This window comes from Panthera tigris, chromosome A1 (assembly GCF_018350195.1).
Source record: "Panthera tigris isolate Pti1 chromosome A1, P.tigris_Pti1_mat1.1, whole genome shotgun sequence".
Taxonomy (NCBI): Eukaryota; Metazoa; Chordata; class Mammalia; order Carnivora; family Felidae; genus Panthera; species Panthera tigris.
The window spans coordinates 2345976-2360867 of NC_056660.1; the positions used below are offsets into that span (position 1 = coordinate 2345976).

A 14892-nucleotide genomic window follows, 5' to 3' on the forward strand; every position below is an offset into this window, starting at 1 on the left:
ACTTATTACTATAATGATGCTACAGTGTTCTCTTTGCGAAACAGGAGAAAATAACTGTCCTGTTCCCAGATTTAGTTGTTTCTAAACAACTGACTGCAACGAAGCATATAACTGGCCTGTTCCCCTCTTTGAACCTGTTGCTAAATTTAAAATCAAATTTGTGATTAACCCCAAGTATAACACAAGATCTCATAGCATTACTTTCGTCTTTTCTATAGTTTCATCTTGTATCTACTAGTTTTCTCTCCATTTAAAAATTATTACCCACAACAGCATTTTCCTAAGCCATTTAAAATTATTTCAGTATCAAGCTCAGCATAAACATACAAATATAGTTGAAAACGAAAAACCAACGATGACAGCATTAAAGTCAGTGGGGGAAGATACCCACTTTTGTTCTCCTGGAAGTTGCTTTTTTCCAGGCATCCTCTTCCCTCTTTCCTTCTGACATTTCAGAAACTGTCCCGTACTGCATCCTAGGCAAGGTGTTGTTTTGTGTTACTTATGCTACAAGTCCTCTCCTTTTAGATCCGTTAATCAAGAATTAGCTGCAGGCCCCCTCTTCCTCCTTCCCCTTGGTCAGGTGTGAGGGGAGCAGGCGTGGCAGGCCCAAGGCCTATCTTCCAGGAGACCGGTTACATACAGGCAGATCCATTACTCAAATACAGATCTTCCTCCACTTATGATGCAGTGAGGCCCCAAAAAATCCCACTGTAAGCTGAAAATAGCCTAAGTCAAAAATGAGCACCTGGGTGGCTCAGTCCATTAAGCGTTTGACTTCGGCTCAGGTCACGATCTCGCGGTCTGTGAGTTCGAGCCCTGCGTCGGGCTCCGTGCTGACAGCTGAGCCTGGAGCCTGCTTCGGAGTCTGTGTCTCCCTCTGCCCCTCCCCTGCTCATGCTCTCTCACTGTCTCTTGAAAATAAATAAATGTTAAAGAAAAATTAAAAAAAAAAATTGAGACATAATTGACATGTAACATACGGTTTCAGGTGTACAAGATAATGATTTGTTGTCTGTACACACGCCGATATGATCACCACCATGAGTCTCGTTAGCAACCATCACCACACAGGAACAATGCTTTTCTCTTCCGATGAGAACTTTTAAGAACTACTCCCTTAGCAACCTTCAAACATAGGATACGGTATTATCAACTACAGTCACCATGATGTACATCCCCAGGACATCTTTTCACAACTGGAGGTCTACCCCTTCTGGCCACCTTCGACTATGTAAGAGACTAATAATTAAACCGACGTTTAATTATTAAGGTGAATGGAATTTCAGTGAGTCTTGCATCTTGATTTGTTTGTTTGGTTTTTTTTTTTTAGATTCAAAGAAGCCAAACTTAGAATTGCACTCTGGGAAGCATTTTGCTTTCTCCCAACATGAAGTCACCTAAATCAAATTTATTAAGTAATATCAAATCTGGCATTTATAATAAATTTATACAACAGAATTAACTATAGAAATAATTATGTGAAAATTAATGTAACACATCAACAAAGTTTTATAATGTGAGACAGTGAGTGGAATAGGATATTCTGCCGTATTCTTTTTTCCTCGACAACACCTCTAAACCCACATTCTAGGTAGGTTATAAAAATAAGTGAAATATAGGGGCGCCCGGGGGGCTCAGTCAGTTGAGCGTCCGACTTCGGCTCAGGTCATGATCTCACAGCCTGTGGGTTCGAGCCCCGCAACGGGCTCTGTGCAGACAGCTCGGAGCCTGGCGCCTGCTTCGGATTCTGTGTCTCCCTCTCTCTCTGCCCCTCCCTTGCTTGTGCTCTGTCTCTGTCTTTCAAAAATGAATAAACATAAAAAAATAAAAAAAAAAATAAGTGAACTATAAAAAGACCAAAGACTTTTAAGGCAATCTTAACACCTATTTAGGGAGACCCTGTAATACTATTTGCTAATCCTCAAATTATGTTAGTCTACCATGATTTGACCCCAGTGACAAATCAGCATCTTCTTCTGACCCCTCTTGGCCTGTTCTGCCTTTTTTTCCTGCCCTAAGCATCACTTTCTGATCTGAGGGAAACTGTGCTTTCATGTTTCTTTGAGAGGTATTTCTATGCCCATGATTTCTCTTCTAAAGACTAAGGTTCTGTCAAACAATGAATGTATCTCAATTTAAGTGATAAAAATGTGGACAAATTCTCACAGGAGGGGGGAGCTGGTTGGCTCGGTTGGTTGAGCCCGACCGACTCTTGGTTTTAGCTCAGGTCAGGGAGTCACAGCACATAAGTTTGCACAGAGCCTGCTTCGGACATTCTCTCTTTCTCTCAAAATAAATAAATAAAACTTTAAAAGTATAATAAAAAAAATTCTCACAATAACAGGCAATGACATCTAGGCCATGACTGCCACCTGGACAAAAGGGATTATAAAACACCACTGACTCTAAAATGTATCCCAATTTCAGATACGTTAAAATGTAAAAAAGTGTCCTAGACGGAATGAAATACAATATAAGTACCAGAGTGCTGACACTCTAATTAATTCCACTTTAATAAGGATTTTTAAAGTTATTAGATATTTTAACAAATTAAATGCTATGAGTCAGAATACAAAAAATAGTTTCTGAGCTTAAAGGCTAACGTTGTTAGAGAGACTAGACACTAGATTTTCTCGTAAGAAAATGCAAATGCTAATTGAAGGCACAAACAAAACATTATGAAAAGTTAAAGAAAGGAGGTATTAAAGGAGGCTCCAAGATCATCATCTCCATGGATATAATTAGGATAGCCAGAAGGAGGGATTCCTAATGATCAACAGGAACTGATAAAACAGAAACTACTAATTATCATGGATGTCAAAATTTGAAAATTAAAGGCATGAAAAACCAGACTGTTCTCAGAAAAAGTTTCTAAGAGCTAATGCCATTTCGTGCTGCAAATTGCTAACAGATTAGTATTGCTGCAGTCTACCGTTTACACCATCGAACATGCTCTATCACAAATCTAAGGTGAGGCAGGATTAAAGGGCAAAATATCATTCCAGAAATATAGGTCAAGATTACTAAATGGGATCTAAACAAAAAATCACATCCACACACATATCACTTCTAAGATATGTTCATGTGTAAGGCATTTCATCATGCATGAAAGATCCTCATATGAATCCATCTTCAAAGTGTTTTTTTGGGGTGCCTGGGTGGCTTAGTCAGTCAAGCATCCAACTTCAGCTCAGGTCATGATCTCACAGTTCATGACTCCGAGCCCCACGTCAGGGTCTCTGCTGTCAGCACAGAACTGACTTCAGATCCTCTGTTCCCCCCTCTCTCTGCCTCTCCCCTGCTCATGTGCACTCTCTTCTCAAAACAAAACGTTTCTTTCTTCTAATTTTTTACTTAAATAAAAGCAAGCAAATTAAAACATCAAGAGAGGAAAATGTATTTAAAAAAAGTCAATAAAGAGAATTGAGAATTATTGAGAAATAAATTAATGAGAAATCATTAAAATCAGACCTGACAACTAAATCATAATCACAATTACGCAAGAAAACAACACATGACCTCAATGTACACAATAACTTCTCCCCTTAGAAGATCAAGGTGATTCTCCCACACAACAAGCCACATTTTTCATAAACCTTGAAACTATAAGTTTCTTATAGTATGGTTTTAAAATGTGTATTTTCTGAACTGCAACACCAATTTCTGGTCCACAAGACTGGTTTTCATATTGGTAATTTTCTCATTAAAAATATGAGCTTTGTTGGAAAACTCAAGGGCATTATAATACCTGATGTATGCTGAACTCTAAAAAGATGACTAGTTTAACAATCTAAGATTGTTTTCAAGTTTTAGTAGCAGAGTACTACCTTCCACATAGAAGGCAGATATAAAAGGGATCTCTGAAAGGCTGCCCATTTGATTCTCTTCTGGATCTTGAGAAGTCTCTCTGATAGAAAACGGCTAGAAGCCATAGCTCCTAGAGTCAGACCAAATACTAACTGCATTGTGTCCTAGGGCTCCTGAAACAAAATGCCACAAACTGAGTGGTTTAAATACCAGAAATTTATTGTGTCACAGGTCTGGAGGCCAGAAGCCTGAGATGGAGGGGTCCACAGGCCATGCTCCCTCTGAAGGCATCTCTCCAGCTTGTGGCAGCGTAATTCCAGTCTTCACATGACGTTCTCCCTTTGTGTGCACCTAAACTTCCCCCTTTTATAAGGACATACTGTATCAGGGGCCCAACCTACTCCAATACGATCTCTTCTTGATTTTAACTAATTAAGTCTACAACAATCCTGTTTCCAAATAAGGTCTGAGGTAATGGAGGTCAGGACTTCAACATGTGCATTTTGCGGGGACACAGTTCACCTCAAGAGTCCACCCTATGGGCCTCCAAAAGTCACGTGCTTTCACATGCAAAATGCACTCTCCTCATCCTTGACATCCTCCAAAGTTCTAATCAGCCCAGCAGCCACTTTAAGTCCAACGTCTTATCTAAATACCATCAACTAAGTCCTGAATCTCATCATGTAAATTCTCCCAATCACGTCTGGGTGAGACTCAGGGTATGACTTTCTTAGGGTGAAAGTCTACTTGTTCTGTAAACCTATGAAACTAGTCAAGTCATCCGTTTTCAAAATACAACGAGGGGACACACACAGGACAGACTTCACCATTTGGAAAGAGAGATCCAAGACATGGGTCCCAGGCAAGCCTGAAATTTAGAGCAAACCGGATTTTACGGTTTGAGAATAATCCTCTGTGGCTGGGTGCTTTGTGCTTCCGAAATTGTTCTGGTCTTTTCTGGAAAGGTAACACGTCTGCAGCTAGACAGCTCCATCGACCTGTTTCTTGCCTGTGCCTGAAGAAGTGGAGAAGTCCTTCTTTTCACTTCATCGCTCTCTGCTCCCTCCAGTCTAACCCTGGCAGCCTTTTTGCCACGCTGGTTGACTGGATTCCGGAGCAACACACGTAATCTCTTCAGCAAATGGTGGTCGAGCCACATCCTTAGTTTTCTCTGCGGAGCGTCCTTCTCATTTGTTCACAATCTAGACCTGCCGACAGCTTTCCAAACCTTCAGGTTCCGGTCCTTTTGGGTAATAATTCCTTCCTTAATTTCTCTCTCTCTCTTCTCAAATTTTACTATGTCCGGCGAGGAGAAACTGGACCATGACTTCAACTCTCTGCTAGAAATCTGCTCAACTGAATATCCAATTTTATCGCTCACAATTTCCACTTGTCCCAAAAGAGTGGACCACAATTTGGCCCAGTGCCACTTTATCACAGGAACTGCCTCTGCTCCGGTTTCCATTACCGTGTTCCTCTCTCCATCTGAGACCTCACCAGAAGCACCCATGACATTCACATTGGTAGCAACAGTCTCCGCAAGGCAATCGAGGCCACTGCCGTCACGTGCCTCAAAACTCTTCCTGCCTCTACCCAGTAACCAATTCCGAAGCCACTTCCACGGTTCTAGATACTTGTTACAGCAGCATCCTAATCACCAGTCCCAAAATCTGTGGGTTCTCCAGAGAATGGGACCAATAAGATAGTCATATATCCTATATGTACAAAGGGAAAAAGAGAGACAGAGGGAGTGAGGGGTTTATTTTAAGGAATTAGTTCATGAGATTGTGGGCAACAGCAAATCAAAAACCTGTGGGGCAGGCTGGAATTTCTGGTAAGAGACTGGAAATTCAGGCAAGGTTTCTATGTTGCCTGCGGGAGATCAAATTCTTTCTGAGGAAACCTCAGCTTTGTTCTTACGGCGGTCCACTGACTGGATTACATTCCACACTATGGAGAGTAATCTGCTTTACTGAGCAGTCTACTGATTTAAATGTTAATCACATCTTAAAAACCCCCTCCACAGTAATATCTAGACTAATGTTTAACCAAACAACTGAGCACCACAGCCTTGCCAAGTTGACACATAAAATTAATGATCACTCTGACCTCACTAATTTTCTTGCCATCATTATTGTCATCAGTCTCAATAATATAAACATGGCAATTTCAACAGTGTTCGTAACTTCTTTATTTTTTTGACTACAATGAAACTATTCCTTTTTTAGTTTATTTATTTATTTTGAGAGAGAGCCCATTAGGGGGAGGGGCAAAGAGAGGGAAAGAGAATCCCAAGCAGGCTCAGCACTGTCAGCATGGAGCCTGACACGGGGCTTGATCCCACAGAACCGTGAGATCATGACCTGAGCCCGAACCAAGAGTCAGATGCTTAACTGACTGAGCCACCCAAGCACCCCTACAATGAAAATATTCTAAACCTTAATTACTGGTTTCCACAATACCAGGAATGTTACAAAGAGAAATAATTAATTCCATGAGAAATCTCTGGTGGAGAAGGGTGTACCTTGCAACCTTGGAAATGTACATTGAACAAACATTTAATGAACACCTTTTAAGCACCAGGCCCTAAGTTCAGCACTAGAGAGACAACACGTGAGAAAAGCTCACTTTGCTCCGTTCTTTTACTCCTTGATAACAACTAACTGAAGAAACACAAAGCACACGCCGGACCGTACCAAGTGCCCACGTATCCTCTGCAACGCACAGAACGCCAATATGCAACCCACCTGGTACCATTCGTAACGGGTGGTCAAATGGAGGTTTCCCTGTCCCTTGAAACCTGGGACAAACACTCTTGAACTCCACAGGAGTCATCGATTGTCTCCGCGCCTCATCTACCCTCCTTCGTCCTGCTTTGTGATACTAGAACTGAACCCCCTGCAGACTTTTCCCCTCGGTCGGCTAGACCAGTTTCAGTCTCAGTCAACAGAGAGCACTGCAGTGACACTGCAAGAAAGCGGAGGCCGGAAGCCTTCTGCCTCTTTTATTCTGAGCTGGAGCCCAGCAGCCCTCATAGACCAGCCAGGGCCATTTCCAATCAACTCCAGTAGGCAGGTGCAGCAGCTCTGGCTACGCCGTACTCAGGCCAGACGCTTCCCGCCAGGTGGGCGGCTTCCCGACAGCTCTACAGGCGGACTCCGTGGCCGCTCTTGTGGGGGGTGGCATCAGGCCAACACACAACCCACCAGGCCGCCTCCGATGGGCACGGAGGAGGCACCTGTTGGGATGAGCTCTGCGTGTTGCACGGAAACCAATTTGACAGTAAAGTTCACATTAAAAAAAAAGAGTAGCTCCAGGTGCTACTTCTGCGGGAGCTCTGGCCACGCCCTCGGGCCACATCCCTCTTCAGTGGGTCGAACCTAGAGACCGGTTCCAGCCCCCAAACACCCTCCAGCAGTGACAAGCTTCTTCCAAAGACTGGCTCTGGCCTGCGCCATCCGGCCAGAGCTACCAATAGTGGTCTTTATATTTTTGTGGCAGCCAAGTCCTCTTCAAAGAGGCTAAATCTCAGCTCAACCCCTCAGGGTTGGAGGGGAGTTTTCCCAAATCCTTAGTTCCTTCTTCACTGTCTATTTTCCTTTCACCTACAGGTAGTAGCTACTTTTTGACACCTGCTACTTCTGGACCTCTTAAAGTCCTTCCTTCCTCTTTTAGCAGTCAACCTTCTTTTACCAGGTCATCCTTCATATTCAATGTCACCTTTCAAATAACTGGTTTAAGTTTCTGTCTCCTAACTGGACCCTGACAGAGATAAATCCTACCTTTAATTTTAATCTTTAACTGTTCAAAACCATTCCAGGAATTAATATATTAATATTAAAATGTTCATACTACCGGGGCACCTGGGTAGCTCAGTTAAGCATGCGACTCTTGATTTCAGCTCAGGTCTTGATTTCAGCGTCATGCGTTCAAGCCCTGGGTTGGGCTTTGAGCTGGGGGTAAAGCCTACTTAAAAAAAAAAACATCCTGGGGTGCCTGGGTGGCTCGGTCGGTTAAGCGTCCGACTTCGGCTCAGGTCATGATCTCACGGTCCCGTGAGTTCGAGCCCCGCATCGGGCTCTGTGCTGACCGCTCAGAGCCTGGAGCCTGTTTCAGATTCTGTGTCTCCCTCTCTCTCTGCTCCTCCCCTGTTCATGCTCTGTCTCTCTTTGTCTCAAAAATAAATAAACGTTAAAAAAAAAAAAAAAAAAAGTCCATAGTACCCAAGTGATTTACAGATTCAATGTAATCCCTATCAAAATCCCAATGGCATTCTTTACAGAAATGGAAAAAAAAATGCTGAAGTTCATATAGAACTACAAAAGATTCTGAAAAGTCAAAACAATCTTCAGCAAGAAGAACAAACCTGGAGGCATCACACTTACTGATTTCAAGATATACTACAACGCACAGTCATCAAAAAAATGTGACAGTCCCATAAAAATAGACATATGGAACAGAATAGAGCCCCCAAATAAGAATACACGATGCAAAAGGACAGTCTCTTCAACAAATGGTATTAGGAAAATTGGATATTTGTATGCAGAAAAATGAAACTGGATGCTTACCTCACATCATATATGAAAATTAACCACAGTGGATTAAAGACTTAAATGCAAGATCCCAAACAGCAGAACTGCTAGAGGAAAACATAGGGAAAAACGCTTCTTGACAGTGGTCTGGGTGATGATTTTCTGGATATGTGACCAAAAGCACAGGCAACAAAAGCAAAAATTATCATGTGGGATTGCATCAAACTTGAAAAAACAAAAACAAAAAAGCTCATGCAGAGTGAGGCACCTGGGTGGCTTAGTTGGTTAAGCATCCGACTCTTGATTTTGGCTCAGGTCATGATCTCACTTATGGTCGTGAGGTTGAGACCTGCATTGGGGCTCTGCACTAACAGTGAAGAGTTTGCTTGGGATTCTCCCTCTCCCTCTGCTCCCCCCCCCCCCCCCCCCCCCCCCCCCCCGCTTATGCAAGTGCTTGCTCTGTCTCAAAAAAAAAAAAAAAAAAAAAGCTTATAAAGAGCAAAGAGAAACCACGGACTGAAAGACAACCTACAGAATGGGAGAAAATTTTTGCAAACCATACATCTGATAAGACGTTAATAACCAAAATATAAATGGAACTCAAACTAAATGGCCGTAGAAATAAATAAAATAACCAGATTAAAAAATGGGCAAAGGACGTGAACAGACATTTTTGGAGACATACAAAAGACAAACATATATATGAAAAGGTGCTCAACATCATGAGTCATCAGGAAAATACAAATCAAAACTTGTACAAGATACCACCTCACATCTATCAGAATAGCTATTACCAAAAAGACAAAAGATAACAAGTCATGAAAAGGAGGTGAAGAAAAGAAAACCCTTCTACACTGTTGGCTAGGAAAGTAAAGTGGGACAGGCATCATGAAAAACAATACAGAGGGTCCTCAGGACATTAAGAATAGAACTACCACATGGTCCCGCAGCACTACTTCTGGGTACGTACCTGAAGGAGATGAAATCAGTATTGTGAAGACGTATCTGCACTCCCACATTCCTTGCAGCATTATTTACAATAACCAACTGTCCATCAATGGCTGAAAGGAAAAGGTGTGATGTGCATGTACACACACACACGGGAATATTATTCAGCCTTGAAAAAGGAAATCTTGCCACCCAACAATAAGGATGAGAATGGAAGATATGCTAAGTGAAATAAGCCAGGTACAGAAACACGAATGCTACATGGTCTCACTTATATGTGAAATCTAAAATAGTTGAATAGAAGAACAGAGCAGAATGGTGGTTGCCCGAGGTTGGGGGAAATGGGAAGATGTTGGTCACAGGATAATAGTTTCGGTTAAACGAGATGAGTAAGTCCTAGAGATCTAACATACACTATGGTGACTGCAATTAACAATGCTGTTATTATACACTAGAAATTTGTTTTAGGATAAATCTTAAGTGTTCTCATCACACACATACTCTATGGTAACTAGGTGAGGTGATGGGTATGTTAATTAACTCGTTATTTGTGACCATTTCACAACGTATAAAAAAACATCAAGTTGTACACCTTAGGGGTGCCTGGGTGGCTTCATTGGTTAAGCCTCGACTTCGGCTCAGATCATGATCTTGCGGCTCGTGGGTTCGAGCCCCGTGTCAGGCCCTGTGCTGACAGCTCAGAGCCTGGAGACTTGCTCCAGATTCTGTGTCTCCCTCTCTCTCTCTCTGCCCCTCTTGGGCTCATGCTCTGTCTCTCTCAAAAATAAATAAATGTTTAAAAAAAAAAAAAAGGAAGTGAATCACTTTTACTGGAAGGAGTGATGGGTTAGAATATTACCACAACGGGCTTTGAGTATCAAAATTTTCTAATGTGGATTTTATCCTAGGCAGAATGAGGCACCAATGGTTACTGAAGAAGGGTACGCTATGTGGTTAAAAAGTCATTCTTCGTAAGACTAACCTAAAGGTAGCAAACAGAATGAAATAAGAGACTGAGAACAGAGAGAGGGGTGCCTGGGTGGCTCAGTCGGTTAAGCATCTGACTTCAGCTCAGGTCACGATCTCACAGTTCATGAGTTCGAGCCCTGCGTTGGGCTCTGTGCTGACAGCTCAGAGCCTGCAGCCTGTTAAGGATTCTGTCTCCCTCTCTTTCTCTCTGCCCCCTTTCCGCTCAAGCTCTGTCTCTGTGTCAAAAATAAACATTAAAAAAAAATTAAAAAAAAAGAGCTGAGAACAGAGAGAAACCAATGATGAATAATAAATTGAATCCTTGGCACCAGGAGAACTAACAAAAATGCCATAAAATACCACAAGACATATCCTCCCACCTATGATCAGAAATGGTAAGAGGATAGGAAAGTTATTGAACCTGTTACCCATACGGCATCTTAATTTAATACAAGTCAAAATATCATTTATCAATGCTTAATTTTAATTCAGAAGGCCTGTCTTCCTCTCTTTCTTTGTATCTGACCGTTCCTTGGGTTTTTCATTAGATAGGTAAAATGTAGGGGTGCGTGGGTGGCTCAGTCGTGATCTCACGGTTCCTGAGTTTGAGCCCCGCATGGGGCTCTGTGCTGACAGCTCAGAGCCTGGAGCCTGCTTACGATTCTGTGTCACCCTCTCTCTCTGCCCACCCCCAAACTGCCCCCCTCTGTCTCTCTCTCAAAAATAAATGAACATTAAAAAAAAATTTTTAAACAGAAGAGACCCTTAAAAAAAAGATACAAGGTACACCTAACAAAGAATGCGATTTCCAATTTTCAAAGCAACGCATACACTAAAACTTATTAAAAGTACATAAAATATCTAAGAAGTAGTACTTTTTCAAATATTTTACCGGGCAGTTTTACACTGAAGTAGGGAACTTTGTCCCTTAAACGTGGAGGTTTCAGAAGAAACGTCTTTTGCTTAGTACTTAGAGTCTACCGAAGATTAAGGTTTATAATCATGTAATACCGTTCCCCACGGGTGATGATAAAATCTGGAAATCATCAACCTGCTAATTTTTATGGTTGGCACTTTTACGATTAAAAAAAAAAAGTCATCTATCAGGACAACTTCACCACGCTACGCAGAGAACCAGTCGTGAAGGATTTAGTTACGAAGGTGAGTCCCTGGAAACACACCCCCGGAGCGTCTGGGCACCACCAGCAGGAAGGGAGGGAGCGCGGGCCAGGTGTAGTGAGAAATCCACAAACCAAGACACGCCCACACCCCTCGTCTCCATTCGCGTCTCGGGCGCTGGGTGTCCGAGCGGCTTTCGCGGGATTCCCCCCGGAGGGGCTGCGCGTCCCGCCGTCGGCCTCGATGCCCTCGGGCGCGCGCGGCGGGGGCCGCGGCTGGAAAGGAGCGCCTCCCACCCGTCCGGGGCCTTCCGCGGCGGCGCCCCTAACGTGGCCTCCGGCAGAGGAGCCGGGGCCGCCCGCGGCAGCCCTCACCCTCCGCCGCCGGGAGTCCGAGGAGGGAGGAGCTTGGTGGGCTCGGCGAAAAGGACCGGTCCCGTACCTGCGCTAAGACGGTGAGCCTGCCTTCGGGCGCCGCGACGTTCACGCGGCCGTGGTACCACGCCACTCCTGTGCCTGCCAGGGCCACGCCGGCCACTGCCGCCGCCCAGGCGCTGGGGCCCGGCAAAGCCCGCCGGCCGGCGGAGAGCCCACGCCGCAGTCGGCCGCCCCAGGCCGTCAGCCGAGCGCTTCTTACCGCAGCCGCCGCCATCTTTGCGGAAGCGCCCCATCCATCACCGAGTCCCGGGCCGCCGCCGCCGCCGCCTCGTCGCACGACTCGAGAACTCCCGCGCGGCCACGGGTCTCGCGAGAGCCGCACGGCCTCCGTCCAGCCCCCCGGAGCCTGCCTTCCGCGGGCGGCTGCGGCCGCGTAGCTCGCAGCGGCGGTAGGGGCGCGTGTGCAAGGGAGCCGGGTAGCTGGAAAGGGGTCCGAACAGAACCTCAAGTGGCCTCCGCAGTCGAGAACGAGATAGCTCCCCTATTGTGTAGGGAGGTCCTACGATTTTCGTTAGGAAAACGTGTCATTCGCTAGGGAGAAGCCGCTGTTTGGTGGGCGCCGCGGGCTGGAGGGGAAAGCACGGACGGGTGAGCCGGGCACTGCGGACAGTAACTGTGATCGAGTGTGTGGTTTGCCTTTCTGATGGGCCTGAGCTTAGCAGTGGAAGCCCATCCCGGAAGAAGTTGGGGCGTGTAACTGAAAAACCTTGCATAGTCCTTAACGCTACATCTGTTTTAAATTCCACGAGCCTACGCGTGTTAAGAATTTCTTCCAAGTACTTGTATCATTATTCTGAAATCCACAGACGCTGCAGTTACTTTCCCACGGGCCATTTAAAATAACATCAATTAGCTCGCTCAGCTTCTAGTAAACAAAAGTGTTTAAAGCAAGTTTTTTTTTTTTTTTTTTTTTAATGTGAGCGTGTTCTCTTATCTCACTTTAATAGCTTAAGCAAACTTTAAACTTATTTTTTCAGTTGTGGCAAAATGCGCACAGCGCTACCGTCTTAACCGTTTTTAAATACACACTTCATTGGCGTTGGGACATTCACGTTGTTGGGCAACCATCGCTACCGTCCGTCTCCGGAACTGCTTTCGTCTTGCAAAACTGGCAAACCTAAAAAATAGCATCTTCCCCGTCTGTCTTGCTCGTCCTCCCTATTCTTGTATTCTTGACCGCTCTTTCATTTTTGCCACGTCCTACCCTATCCCAGCCTGCTCACTCTGACGGGGTATTTTCTAATGAACTCGCAAACAGAGCCGCCCTATTTCAGGCGATCAGCATTTGCTGAGTGTGGAATTTAAATTCTGTCCCAGTGAAGTGTTTGAGACCTGTCGTCCCACCTGGGACCAAGTCAGATGCATCAGGACTCCTGCCCGACGTCGCTGTCGTCAATGATGTTTTCCCCTGTGCAGGCTTGGAACAAAAAGCCTCGGTCCAGGTTGTTGCGACGGTCAGAAGAGACGATTTAGCTGAGGCTCGTGCCTTTAGCAGAGGCCTTTGTTTGGTAGCCTCCGACCCTCCGTTCTTTGGTCTTTACTTTGCAGAGCACGTTTCCTTAATAAGCTTGCTTCAGCCTCTGAAGCGTCCCAAGGAGAAGCTTTATGCAGTAACTGGCAGCCAAAATGGTGGCAAGGTCCCGACCACATAGTCACTGTCACCTTGCAGTTTGTGAAACCAACAAAAAAAACAAGTGCCACAGCGAGTCTGATTTGACCACTGAATTCTCAGGTCGTTTTGTCGCGATCTGCCCTCGGTTCCTGCTCCCTTTTCCTTCGCCAGCTTGTCCACATCTGCAGTCAGAGCTTCCTCACTTTCCCCCGGCTGCTGAAACCACTTTCCGTGTGCCTTCCCAGGCCAGCAGGCAGTAGATGAGACTCATCACACCGAGATGTGTGAGCCAGACCACACGGTCAGAATCCCGGCTGTGCCAGGATGATCACTGTGATTTGGGGCAAATTAACTTAATTTCTCTGGGTCTCGGTTTTCTCCACTGTAAACAACTCTGCCATGGTTTGGCATTGGGGGATGAAAGGAGACCTTCTGTAGAAAGCCCACAAATGCCCGGCACGTTGTAGACTCACCACCCGTGTCAGTTTATCTTCTTCAACTTCTGGGTTTTTCCTGCCCTCTGATCACAAATGAGCTTGACGGAGACCTTACCTTCTGCTTACCTTGCGCTATACTCTTGGCTTCCAGAAACCATGGTTAAAATGGTAGTGTTAGGTATATACATACTGTCTAATTCCCACTGTTCCTCTATTTTATTTTAAAAAATTTCTTTTTTAAAATTTATTTATTTTTGAGACAGAGAGAGAGAGAGAGAGAGAGAGAGAGAGCATGAACAGGGGAGGGTCAGAGAAAGAGGGAGACACAGAATCCGAAACAGGCTCCAGGCTCTGAGCTGTTAGCCCAGAGCCCGACGCGGGGCTCGAACCCACGGACCACGAGATCATGACCCGAGCCGAAATCGGACGCTTAACCGACGGGGGCCACCCAGGCGCCCCTCCTCTACCTATTTAATGAAACCCCACATCTATTACTTAGTCATGGCTCCGAGCCCCAAATATTCCCATTGCGTATTCCCATTGGAGCATTGGGCATATTTAAAGACATTCTATTTGACCCACAGTTTGACATCCTCCAGGGCAAGCCTATCTTATTTTTCTGTTTCCTCAGCACCTAGCACAATGCCCAGTACGTATTAGACATTCCGTGAATGAATATATGAATAAGTGAAAAAAATAGATGGCACAAATGAAACTCTGGTGTGCCTATTTCCATTCTTTGAGTATCAAACATCAGAAATCTATATAATTTATTTTCCAAGACAAAAAATTCATTTAAATTATTTTTGCTGAAAATCTTTGAATGTACTTGGAAAATTGTGCTTTGTAATTAGGTTTCCCCCCCCCCTTTTTTTTTTTTTTTTGGACTGTGTGCCCAGGCCTGTAGAATTCTCATTAAGATTTAATGTATTCAAACTTTTCTTTTGCAGAGGAAACAAATTCTTATAATAGAACCAATTTCTAGCCGACTAACCATTCTAAGTATGAAATCTTCCCTGGCAGCTGTT

General features: G+C 44.5%; 2 protein-coding genes across 17 annotated transcripts in view; one reads left to right on the forward strand and one right to left on the reverse strand.

Moving 5' to 3' along the window:
* MICU2 (mitochondrial calcium uptake 2) overlaps nt 1-12039 on the reverse strand; it is a 143012-nt gene extending 130973 nt beyond the window's left edge. Inside the window, exon 1 of one of the 4 annotated variants that reach the window (XM_042979633.1) lies at nt 11820-12039. In XM_042979633.1, the coding sequence (XP_042835567.1) occupies nt 11820-12029 (210 nt within the window). In that variant the 5' untranslated portion in view covers nt 12030-12039. Of the gene's footprint in view, nt 1-391; nt 800-983; nt 1635-11512; nt 11582-11819 lie in introns of those variants that run through there. The other 3 variants (XM_042979762.1, XM_042979671.1, XM_042979638.1) reach the window with 3 other exon arrangements.
* FGF9 (fibroblast growth factor 9) overlaps nt 11691-14892 on the forward strand; it is a 94374-nt gene continuing 91172 nt past the window's right edge. For 10 of the 13 annotated variants that reach the window (XR_006215514.1, XR_006215404.1, XR_006215383.1 and 7 more), the window contains exon 1: nt 11691-11832. The gene's annotated coding sequence lies outside the window, so the exon portion shown is untranslated. The other 3 variants (XR_006215509.1, XR_006215517.1, XR_006215489.1) reach the window with 3 other exon arrangements.